Source organism: Schistocerca serialis, chromosome 1, assembly GCF_023864345.2.
Source record: "Schistocerca serialis cubense isolate TAMUIC-IGC-003099 chromosome 1, iqSchSeri2.2, whole genome shotgun sequence".
Taxonomy (NCBI): domain Eukaryota; kingdom Metazoa; phylum Arthropoda; class Insecta; order Orthoptera; family Acrididae; genus Schistocerca; species Schistocerca serialis.
The window spans coordinates 1286359455-1286372241 of NC_064638.1; the positions used below are offsets into that span (position 1 = coordinate 1286359455).

General features: G+C 38.8%; 1 protein-coding gene across 2 annotated transcripts in view; it reads right to left on the reverse strand.

Moving 5' to 3' along the window:
- The window catches only part of LOC126419648 (DNA topoisomerase 2-binding protein 1-A-like), a 266920-nt gene that overhangs the window by 123233 nt on the left and 130900 nt on the right, over positions 1-12787 (reverse strand). For both annotated transcript variants that reach the window (XM_050086847.1, XM_050086840.1), the window contains exon 11: positions 4183-4333. In XM_050086847.1, the coding sequence (XP_049942804.1) occupies positions 4183-4333 (151 nt within the window). The remainder of the gene's footprint in view (positions 1-4182; positions 4334-12787) is intronic.

Below are 12787 nucleotides of genomic sequence, written 5' to 3' on the forward strand. Positions count from 1 at the left end.
ACTTTCACGACTGAAATTGTCACAATTAATAAAATATTCTGGACTATTATGCCTTGGTGGAAGGGATTTCACTTTAAAACCTCACATTTCGCCCTCATCTGAGGAGGACATATTCTAGAGTTGGGGGGGGGGGGGAGACACACGACATTCAACAAAGCTATGATCCCTGTTGAAAATGGTCCTTGCAGATGGGGACAAAACGTCGGGTTTTAAAGTGAAATCCCTTCAACCAAGGCGTGATAGCCCAGAATATTTTATTAATTATTTGTCATCTGATCCTAAGTGAAATTGAAATTCTTTACTGAGCAATCATTTTTCCCTAATTTTCTTCCCATTTCATTCAAGCATAAATCAAGCTACAGTACTGGAAGCATGAACATTTATTCCTCCATTCTTTGCCAACTATAACACAATTTGGTCTACATAGCAAACTCATTGAGTGTCTAATCTATAAACTTCGTAATTACTAATTCTCTCTGCAGTCACAGTCTGGATTAAGCAACTTCTTCCATCTGTGGAGAGCATCTCTGCACTGGCCATACCCCATTCTGATACTATTCAGGGCAGTCCAGGTCTTTCATGGTATTGGGATCCGCTTGGAAGTCTAATACCTGTAAAGATGTTATGGAGGCACACACCTGTTACTGTTCCCCACCAACATTTCCATTCATCAAGAGATTTAAAATCCTTGGCATCCACATCAGCAGCATCACACTTGGTCCTGTGGCATGATTTTAAAGACTTCAGAGCTCCACACTATACTACTCATCACACTGTCAATGACTGCAAGATTTGAGCTTATCATGGTTTCCTGCTGGAAACTCCAGATGCTGTGCACTGGATTGAAGGATTGGATATCCAGTTATTAAGCACAAAAATTACTAAGTTTCTCATCCGTAGATTTGTATATGTATATCTTATCACTGATATGGATGTACCAGCCATATGCTACATAATAAATAATTAATACTCTGTGACTACTACTATATATACAATCATTCATGAGATGAAATTTTACATTGTCTACAAAAAAACAAAACTGATTCACCATATCTCACAACATGCATAGCTTGACTTGGTTGTCACACAAACCAATAAAAATGTTTATACTTCCACAAGTATTCCTTCAATTGTGAGTGGCAACAACAAACATTTGTCTGCGAGTATTAAAAGTAGTATATCATTTTTTCTGTTACAATCAAATCAGACAAACACTTAAGTCAAGAATACATAGCACATTGGACCAAAGAAACCAAGACAGAATAACAAGTATTAGAGCTTGATCTTTGTCTTTCAAAATCTAGATACTTTAAGGTAAAAAAACATGTCCTTGATCATGCAGATTAAAATTAAAATTTAGTGTGTCACTTTTACATTGATTCAAACCTTAACACCAATATAACAATAAAAGTTTAATTAACTGATTTTCTGCATGTGCCTGGCATAACATAACAATATTAAATATGCTAACACTTAGTGTATTCTCCAACATTATATTTATTTGGCCAAGAACTGGCTTATGTATAGATACATTTAACAAATGATGAAAAGTAAAGCTAAATAGAAAATTTTTATCCAACATTTAGGTAACAAACTTAACACGGAAGGATTTAGTTTGCTCATTTAATATTAAGATGATATTCGGCATCATGTGTATGTTTCCAGTATGGTAATCTTTCTTCTTTTCTTAACTGAATGTAAAACTTCACATTCTACATCATTAGTGGTTTTCTATTATAGATGACAAGCAAAGGTTGAATATTTCTTTTTTAATATTCAGTTTCAATCATGTTCAAACAACCTGACTGCCACAGTTCTGCCTGAGTGATCAATATATTCTTTTCAACAGTGCTTGCTTGTAATTTTATGCACATCACTCATTGCCAAAGATTGCAGTTTGTCTTTATGTTCTAATAATATTGACAGGCTCCTGATATTATAAAACGAAGTTCTGTAGTTGCAAACCTAACTTGATGGTGTGGTTATCTGATATTTTGCAAACATATACAATGATACACCAGATTTTTAACTACCTACTAATTACTAAAACCACTGACAGCCTTTGGAGAGCCAGTCCTGACAAAACTCTACCATCTGGTGAGCAAGATGTACGAGACAGGCGAAATACCCTCAGACTTCAAGAAGAATATAATAATTCCAATCCCAAAGAAAACAGGTGTTGACAGATGTGAAAATTACCGAACTATCAATTTAATAAGTCACAGCTGCAAAATACTAACGCGAATTCTTTACAGACGAATGGAAAAACTGGTAGAAGCGGACCTCGGGGAAGATCAGTTTGGATTCCGTGGAAATATTGGAACACGTGAGGCAATACTGACCCTACGACTTATCTTAGAAGAAAGATTAAGGAAAGGCAAACCTACGTTTCTAGCATTTGTAGACTTAGAGAAAGCTTTTGACAATGTTGATTGGAATACTCTCTTCCAAATTCTGAAGGTGGCAGGGGTAAAACACAGGGAGCGAAAGGCTATTTACAATTTGTACGGAAACCAGATGGCAGTTACGAGTTGAGGGGCATGAAAGGGAAGCAGCGGTTGGGAAGGGAGTGAGACAGGGTTGTAGCCTCTCCCCGATGTTATTCAATCTGTATATTGAGCAAGCTGTAAAGGAAACAAAAGAAAAATTTGGAGTAGGTATTAAAATCCATGGAGAAGAAATAAAAACTTTGAGGTTCGCCGATGACATTGTAATTCTGTCAGAGACAGCAAAGGACTTGGAAGAGCAGTTGAACGGAATGGACAATGTCTTGAAAGGAGGATATAAGATCAACATCAACAAAAGCAAAATGAGAATAATGGAATGTAGTCGAATTAAGTCGGGTGATGCTGAGGGAATTAGATTAGGAAATGAGACACTTAAAGTAGTAAAGGCGTTTTGCTATTTGGGGACAAAAATAACTGACGATGGTCGAAGTAGAGAGGATATAAAATGTAAACTGGCAATGGCAAGGAAAGCGTTTCTGAAGAAGAAAAATTTGTTAACATCGAGTATAGTTTTAAATGCCAGGAAGTCCTTTCTGAAAGTATTTGTGTGGAGTGTAGCCATGTACGGAAGTGAAACGTGGACGATAAATAGTTTAGACAAGAAGAGAATAGAAGCTTTCGAAATGTGGTTTTACAGAAGAATGCTGAAGATTAGATGGGTAGATCACATAACTAGTCAGGAGGTATTGAATAGAATTGGGGAGAAGAGGAGCTTGTGGCACAACTTGACTAGAAGAAGGAATCGGTTGGTAGGACATGTTCTGAGGCATCAAGGGATCACCAATTTAGTATTGGAGGGCAGCGTGGAGGGTAAAAATCGTAGAGGGAGACCAAGAGATGAATACACTAAGCAGATTCAGAAGGATGTAGGTTGCAGTAAGTACTGGGAGATGATGAAGCTTGCACAGGATAGAGTAGCATGGAGAGCTGCATCAAACCAGTCTCAGGACTGAAGACCACAACAACAACAACTAATTACTGTTGGCCAGCATACAGACATTATATGTATTTAATTTTTGGAGCATAGTATCAAGCAGAGCACAGCTATAGCCATTACTATAAGCCATACACTTGATAGCCTGCAGTTCTGTTTGAAAGGCAGATTCAGATAACTGAACACACATTAGGTGATGCACCACTGAATGAAAATCTGCACGTTAATGGGTGTGGGTGCTGTGGTACAAACATATGACACAAAATCCTAGCTCAGTATTATATGATTAAGCCTAATCCTCCCCCCCTGTAGAATAAGTTTTAGTTACATAAGTATTAGATTGTAATTGTAAATTTAGCTTCACTTTTAACCAGTTGTTAAATTATGAACTTAAAAAAGCTTTGATTCCTATTTTTAGTAAATGTTACTATCCCTCAGCAACTGAAATTTAATACTTCCCTATGTAAGCACTCTGCATGTCATAATTTTTGTATCTTTGTGTTTTCTGTACAAATAATGTATGTGCAAGCCACATATCATTTTATTTGTGTGTGCGACACTCAGTTGTCAGCTGATGACAGACTAGGAAGCTGAAATCTGGTTCATGACCAAATAAATATATTTTTTCAAAGCACTAGCATATGTTTCCTATTTAATACTACTAATAAAAGTTTCTTGTGGCACCGCCAGCCAACAGTGAAAATAAAAATTTCGATGAAGGCAGCATTACTGTAAACTGACCAGACTGACTGGCATTTAGATACTGATGGACTATTGTAACATCAGCCTGTTCTTCCGCTTCAGCATCTTTTTTCTCTACAAGCTTGTCAGAGGCAATCTGCAGCGGAATTGGAGAGCTGACATCACTTGGTCTTCTGAGAAGATGAGCACCCTGAAAGTTAGAATTCATACATTTAATACGCAATCTGTTTTATTTAGTTTCAAATGGTTATTGCTTGCCATTTCTGTTTACAATTTATACATTTGTGATTTTATATATATATATATATATAGAGAGAGAGAGAGAGAGAGAGAGAGAGAGAGAGAGAGAGAGTTAGTTTTGCATGCTACTGTCAACAGTCCAGGCGTAATAACGATTTGAAACACTAGTATAGACAAATTTAGCTCTGTTTAAAGAAAAAGTTTTTTTTTTTTTGTGTTAGGGGCACCGTACCATTTTTTCTATCCTCGCTGTCACTGTACATCAAACTTCACAAAGTATCAGTACCAAGTTATCATGTAAGTTAATTTTCACATAATACACTCTGCAATAAATACCACACTACATATGCATGGAACTGAAAGGGAGAAAAGGTGGTTAGGTAGGATACGTGTAAAAAGTGAAAAGACTGGTCAGTGTGTGAAAGGGACAGAAAGGAGAGTAAAAGTATTTAATGAAAAGTGATTGTAATAACATCCAAATTGGAAGACCCAAAGACAACATAAGTTTAAATTGTCCAACAGTATTCAGGAAACAAACAACAAGTTATCTCACTACAGGAAATCGCACAGAAAATTGGTCTTGGAATATCCTTTGAAGAAACAGTAATTATGTTAACTGACCCACCACTCATTAACAAAATTGCCGTACGAAACCAAGAAACGAAAACTGCAGATAAATTTAAATATCTTTTAGAAATCATAACATATAACCTCAATGAAATGAGCATTTTGGCATCACTGGCCGGGAGGCCCCTTGCGGGGACAGGTCCAGCCACCTTGGTGCAGGTCTTATTACATTCGACACCACATTGGGTGACCTGCACACCGGATGGGGATGAAATGATGATGAAGACAACACGACACCCAGTCCCTGAGCGGAGAAAATCTCCGATCCAGCCGGGAATTGAACCCGGGCCCGTAGGACAGCAATCCGTCGCACTGACCACTCAGCTATCGAGACGGACATATAACCTCAATGAAAAGCCAACATGGCATAACAGAACAAACAAACTGACTAGAGAGCACAATATATCACCAAGAACACCTACAACAAAAAGAGCCTGTCAAGACAAACAAAATTCAAACACTAGAAAACAATCACTCAATCATAAATAACATAACACAAGTGAAACCATCTTCAAAACAACTAACACTGCACAAATAGACAAAATACTCAAAATAGAGAGAAGAATTATCAGAATGTGCATCAACAAATCATATCAGAAAGATGGACACTGGAGAGTAGCTACAAATGAAACAGTGTACAAGGAAATAGAACCGATATGAGTACAATCAGGAAGAAACGCATTTCATTTTTGGACATCTAATCGGAACACCAGAGAACAGGATCATCAGGAGAATAATAGAAAAATTGTGGAATAGTAAGTACAACATTAAGTTGATTACAGAAATCAAGGAAGATATGGATGAGCTACAGATTACATTGGAAGACCTATGAAAACTGACAAAATCAGGAAACTCACCGACACACAAACCAGACTGCAATAGGAAGGGTGATTTCCGATGAAGAAAGAAAGATAAGATCTGAGAGAATTAAGAAGTACTGGGATGACAGGAAACTGAAAAATTCTTTGTATAAAGTTGACTAGAGTGATCCAATGAAAGTCGCAAAACGTAAATAATAATAATAATAATAATAATAAATAAAGCTCATTTCATAAGAGGGGCAACCTTGTTATATTTTGCTAATGAGTCAACTGCTGCAAATCTAGTACATGTGACCCAAAATTGGTCAAATTCTATCAACTGCCACCAACATATATACTGTAATATTTGATGCTCTAGAGGACGGTCAGAAATGGACAAAGCGAACAGGACACCAGCCAAGTGCCAAGGTTGACCACGTTTTTCTGTGGCAGAAATGCATGTCAGCATTATTTACACGCAAATTAACTGCTGCACAACAATCAGTTTTGTAACAAAAGAGAAGTGTCAAGAGTGATCAGCAACCACAGAAAATTAGAGGCAATCAAATAATGTTAGCGTAACTTAACGGCGAATAGTGACTTTTTATTAAGCACCAAGTTGCTGCAAAATATGGTTTTTGCGTGTCTTCAGTATTGGTACATTGCATTGTATTTTCTTACGTTACATTGTAATTGCCAGCATGGTTACTCCAAAAGCGACCAACAGAACTAACACAATGGTTCTACATGGAGTTATATTAAACTGTTTAGGGCCATGAAACAGCTGCTGTGTGATTGACATTCATAAGTAAGGAATGTGTAGCTAGTCCAGGCATCCTTTATGCCTATGGGTGTGGGTTTTTGTGGTTGAAGTATGTTTCCCTTAGCTTCACAATAGGTGTAATACATGCAATGAAGGATCAGTATCTCTGAAACTAAACCAATGATGTCCTAATGTTCGACATACACGAATGATGTTCTTAATTGTGTGCGTACCTATAAAGTTCGGCCAAAAGTCACATCACATATCCTGTCATTAGACTGTGATAAGTGAAGGTTCTCGTTCACTGTGAAACATATAAATAGTGTTAATATTGTAATTGTATTTTATGTCACATAATTATGATTTGTGTGGACAAAATAAGACACTGTTTGATTATATATAGAAAAGAAATGCAAGCTATGTGTTATCTTGAACCTTGTGTAAAGATGAGAGTGTTCAAGTTAAGTAAAATGAGTGACAGACTCCCGCGAGTGATACTAGCAAAACAACCTGGACGGCAAGGATAGTGTACAAAAAGAGTGAACTGTGATTTTTACACTTAATTTAGCTGGGCAAACAGTATTATGTATCCGTATAAATGTCCCAATAAGACACTCAAAATCTAGAAGAATTTCACAAACTGCCCGACATAAATACGTATGCACAAGGTCACATTGAAGACAAAACAAACTGCCACTGCAACTGCACTCCAAATACGTGGCAATACTGTCTGCACCATGCCCAACTGCCATTAAAGAATGCTGTGCACATGAACGTTAATGGTTTAAGATATGTGGTATCTCACTTAAAACTTGCCCTACAAAAACACTCGTACAGTACGTGTAGTGCATACTAAAATTAATACTATAGGGTGGCTACTCAAATTATAAATAGAATCCCTGAGAATTACAGGCATGTGACGGAAGTTGATGTCATGAGAAGCTCCTGATAAATTCACAGCGCGCGCGTGTGTGTGTGTGTGTGTGTGTGTGTGTGTGTGTGTGTGTGTGTGTGTGTGTGTGTGTGTGTGGGGGGGGGGGGGGGGGGGGCATACCACAATTATTACTTCCTTTCTCCTCAGCTGGAACTTTGATTTTACATCTCTGATTTTAAGTTTTTCATGATTCTACAGCATAATTTCACAGCCCCTGTGAAAAACCAATAAGATCAATACTAACAATTATTGAGTTTTACATTCATTCCTAGTAAGATTAACCTCGAGTCTAAGTTCTTACTCGATGTCTCGCTTGACTTTGTCCCATTTTCTTCCTATTGACATTTGATGTGACTCAACAAGTAATAAGTGGCTCAAAAGACAGATGGTTCGCACAACAGGTGGTGGTGGAATTAAGGGAATATTAGGCCGTTGTGGAGAGGGGAGATAGGAAATGATGATGATGTTTGGTTTGTGGGGCGCTCAACTGCGCAGTCATTAGCACCCGCACGAAGTCCCAATTTTTACACAGCCCATTTTCTTTTCACAATCCAATCTAGTCACTCTCACATATGATGATGATGATGATGATGACGATGACGATGACGACGACGACGACGACACAAACACCCAGTCCCCAGGCAGAGCAAATCCCCAACCCGGTTGAGAATCGAACCCGCGGCTCCGGCTCCAGAGGCAGCAACGTTAGCCCCTAGACCATGAGCTGCGGATAAGATAGGAAACGCTGACGCAATCCACGATCGGTGTTGCAAACACAACTTGTAATATTTAGATTCACCACACAGTTATGATACAACTACTCCTAGGTTGAAGCAGTAATGGAGAAACAAAACAGTCGACGCAAGTGTTCTGGACCAAGCCAATACACGACAAAAGGACCCAGCCACCACTTTTTCTTGCCACTCATATCACGGTCTTTTTTTTTTTTTGCATGTATTTCCCGTGTACTGTATTCAGCAACAATATCAATCTTCAACCTTTTAAATTCGAACATTGAATCTCAAAAACTATGCTCCGTCATATACGAGGAAACATTGCCGATTTCCAGCTAGTGAAGTGTTAAGTCACCCAGTAGCTAGTGCAGCAACTACACCACACTAACATACACAAAATGAGCTCACCCACTGGGTGTGTGGAGAGGAGGAGTACCTGTTCAGTGATGGAAGTGCAAGCAGGGATGAAAGCATTTTGTGAAGTGCTGGAAATATGTTTTTGTGCAGATCATGTACTATGGCAGATATGTCACATGGAAATAGAACAAGGGTCTTGCAATAGCACATTTTAAAGACTTCCCGTGCTCAAAACTGACATGATACTGTTGCAACAAATAAGTACACTACTCTATATACTTCTGCTTTCTATTACTCTTGCTAAACAGATAAACCTTCCTCCCTTTTTTTATATTCCTATTAACTTCCATATTCAGGGATGCCGCAACGGCCTTGTGATCACTGATTCCCTGTTCTGCACTTACAGAGTCGAAAAGTTCGGGTCTGTTTGTTATCAGTAGGTCCAAGATGTTATCTCCACGAGTCAGTTCTCTGTTTAATTGCTCGAGGTAATTTTCGGATAGTGCACTCAGTATAATGTCACTCGATGCTCTGTCCCTACCACCTGTCCTAAACATTTGAGTGTCCCAGTCTATATCTGGTAAATTGAAATCTCCACCTAAGACTATAACATGCTGAGAAAATGTATGTGAAATGTATTCCAAATTTTCTCTCAGTTGTTCTTCCACTAATGCTGCTGAGTCGGGAGGTCGGTAAAAGGAGTCAACTATTAACCTAGCTCGGTTGTTGCGTGTAACCTCCACCCATAATAATTCACAGGAACTATCCACTTGTACTTCACTACAGGATAAACTACTACTAACAGCGACAAACACGCCACCACCAGTTGCATGCAATCTATCTTCTCTAAACACCATCTGTGCCTTTGTAAAAATTTTGGCAGAATTTATCTCTGGCTTCTGCCAGCTTTCTGTACCGATAACGATTTCAGCTTCGGTGCTTTCTATCAGCGCTTAAAGTTCCGGTACTTTACCAATGCAGCTTCGACAGTTTACAATTACAATACCGATTGCTGCTTGGCCCCCGCATGTCCTGACTTTGCCCCGTACCCTTTGAGGCTGCTGCCCTTTCTGTACTTGCCCGAGGCCATCTAACCTAAAAAACTGCCCAGTCCATGCCACACAACCCCTGCTACCCATGTAGCCGCTTGCTGCATGTAGTGGACTCCTGACCTATCCAGCGGAACCCGAAACCCCACCATCCTACGGCGCAAGTCGAGGAATCTGCAGCCCACACGGTCGCAGAACCGTCTCAGCCTCTGATTCAGACCCTCCACTCGGCTCTGTACCAAAGGTCCGCAGTCATTCCTGTCGACTATGCTGCAGATGGTGAGCTCTGCTTTCATCCCGCTAGCGAGACTGGCAGTCTTCACCAAATCACACATATGATAAGCAATTGTAATTTTGATTACTTGTTTTAGGTTTCCCTGTGAATTATTTGACTGAATGAGTAGATTAACATTCGGACACAGACAGTATTTTGAAAAAGATTATCAGACTTCGTATTAAAACAGCAGTTTTGACTTTTAAAAAAAATTTAAAGCAACTAATGATAAGAGTGCTGATAGTGCTTGACCCTTGCATCACTAAACGAACCGACTCCAACTTAGTAGAACAACAAATTACAAATGAGAGGATATCCTACAGCATTTAGAGCAAAACCTTCCTAGCTCTCTAAAAGCCCCCCCCCCCCCCCTCATTCTGGGACAGGTCCATTGATGCCATAAGACCCAGGACCAAGACATCCTATATCTTGTAGCTCCACAGCCTCACCTGACACTCAGCCTAACATGTCACCTTCCTGGACATTTATGTCCAGCTCTATAACAGCTCCATAACACATTTCTGCTCATATTAACCTTGCTAACCATCAATGGTACCTGCATTTTTACAGATGTGACCCCTTCCACAAAAAGTGTCACCACAGTACAGTCTGACTACTCATGCACAGCCTACTTATAGTAACTAGAATGCCGTTACCCCATATGCTAAAGTTCTCACAAAGGCTTTCATAGAAGGCATTATACCACAGACAGATTTCCTGTTCCCTACCCACTTCTCCAACCATCAGCTGCAAAAGAGCAGCCCCCCCCCCCCCCCCCAAAAAAAAAAAATTCATCATGGCTGGAAATAACACAACCCTTCTAACCCCTTCTAGAATGGTACTCTGCTACCCATCCAATCTGAATAACATCCTGGTGCATTCCTATGCCACTCTCAACCCTATGCCATATGTGTCATTTCTCTGTGGAAGACCCAGGTGCAGACCTGTCTGATCCACCCACTTCATCCTACTTTAGTCCTATCACAAGGCTTATTCTATCCGATAAAGGGCATGGTCACCTGTAAAATTAGCCATGTAATCCAAGCTCTAATGCAATTCGTGCATGGCATTTTATGTGAGTGTGATCACTAACCAATTGTCCACCAGAATGAATAGCCAATGCCAAATTGTGGTTATGAACAGTGTTCCAACTGGCAGAATGCACTGCTAAGACAACACGCTTGAGTTCAATGCCTGCTTCAAAGCTTGTGTCATTTGGATCCCCCACCTGAAAAACCAGATTTTCTAACCTACATACATGGATGTTATCCTTGCAACACATCCTTCATTCTCATAATTCTCCCAGCCTCAGTATCTGATACCTCACTACACTCACAATCTCTACCCAAGAATCCACCACCTCTGTCTGTCACCCGACACCCTACTCCCTGTTATCGACAAAGCATGCTGCACAAACTCACTGGCTCCACTGACTGTGTCACATTCCTATTCCATGCACATGCTATCTCTCCCTCCTGCATTCCTATCCCATACATAGGATGCCTCCCTCTGAGCAGTCGGCCACCATTTCCCAATCTCTTCCTTTTTTTGTGTGCTGTCAACAATTTAAAACTTTTACTATTTGGGGAGATGTTGCCCTTAGATCTAAATTATTTAGATGTAATATGCTGGTTTTTCCCAGGACTGATACCATACCTTAACTGATAAACTACTTCCATTCTAACTATCAACTGGATTTCATATACAGCACATTACTTGATTTTTATAATATGAACTTCACATTTAATACCTTGGAAAGCCTCTGATATCTTTATTAAATAACACAGGACATTTCTTTTTGTTCCTGAGTAATGTAAATAACAACACATATTTTTAAAGTATTTGTCCTTGATAGTATAAAATATTAGTGTAGTATTATGTCTTTCTTTATGAAAGAGGCATAGTTTATATTAACTCAGGCAGGTTAGGAAAAAATCTTACGTTCATAGTCTCTGATGTTATTGAGTATAGCATATGTTAAAATGAAGGACTACGTAAGAAACAAGTATTTTTTGCTTTCTCCAAAAAAAACTTCTGCTCCTAGATACAGCCCTCCAAAGACGACACTGCACATACCATTTTGAAGATGCGAATTTTGGAAAAAAATTTACAATGCTGTATCTCTGAAACAGTTCTACATTTTTTTGCAATTGAAAGATAATTGCTTTATAATTACAAAGAAATCCTCTATTTGGACTATCTGTCAAAGTTCTTTTACTACAGTGTTCTGAACTTTTTTATATAATTTATGGAAATTTTTCTTTTATTTTCAAAAATGCTAATCCATAACATTTATTTCTTTTCTGTTGATTGAACAGGTTTTATAAATAATTGAAATTTTTGCCATACATAAAACCTGTTTTATTTCATTATCACATAACAGGCTCATAAAAATCGAAACCTAGCCTTATTTAACATGATTTTAGTTTTGAAAGATGAGTTAGAGACTCATTTCTCAAGCATTTTAAATCGTTCCAAGATGTATGTGGAAGGTCCAAAGACAAAGGTTTCAATTTATACAACTTCTGTGCACTCTGTTCTGTACTGAAATTAGCCAGTCAATGAAATAAAAATGTGTTCCACTGCTTCAATATCTTCCTTTGATACATAGTGATGCCTTCTTGTTAAACCAACAGAAATTGTAGCTCTTACAATCAAAACATTGTAAACAGGAAGTGAGCACTAATGTCGTCGTTGCTGTCATTCAGCTGGAAACCTATATCCAGCAGCTGGTCCATGTGGTAGCTTAAGTTCATTACAATTTCGCTTAACTCATAATTGGTGTCTATAATCCCTGCAATCCACCACACACACACACACACACACACACACACACACACACACACACACACACACACCTTCCCAG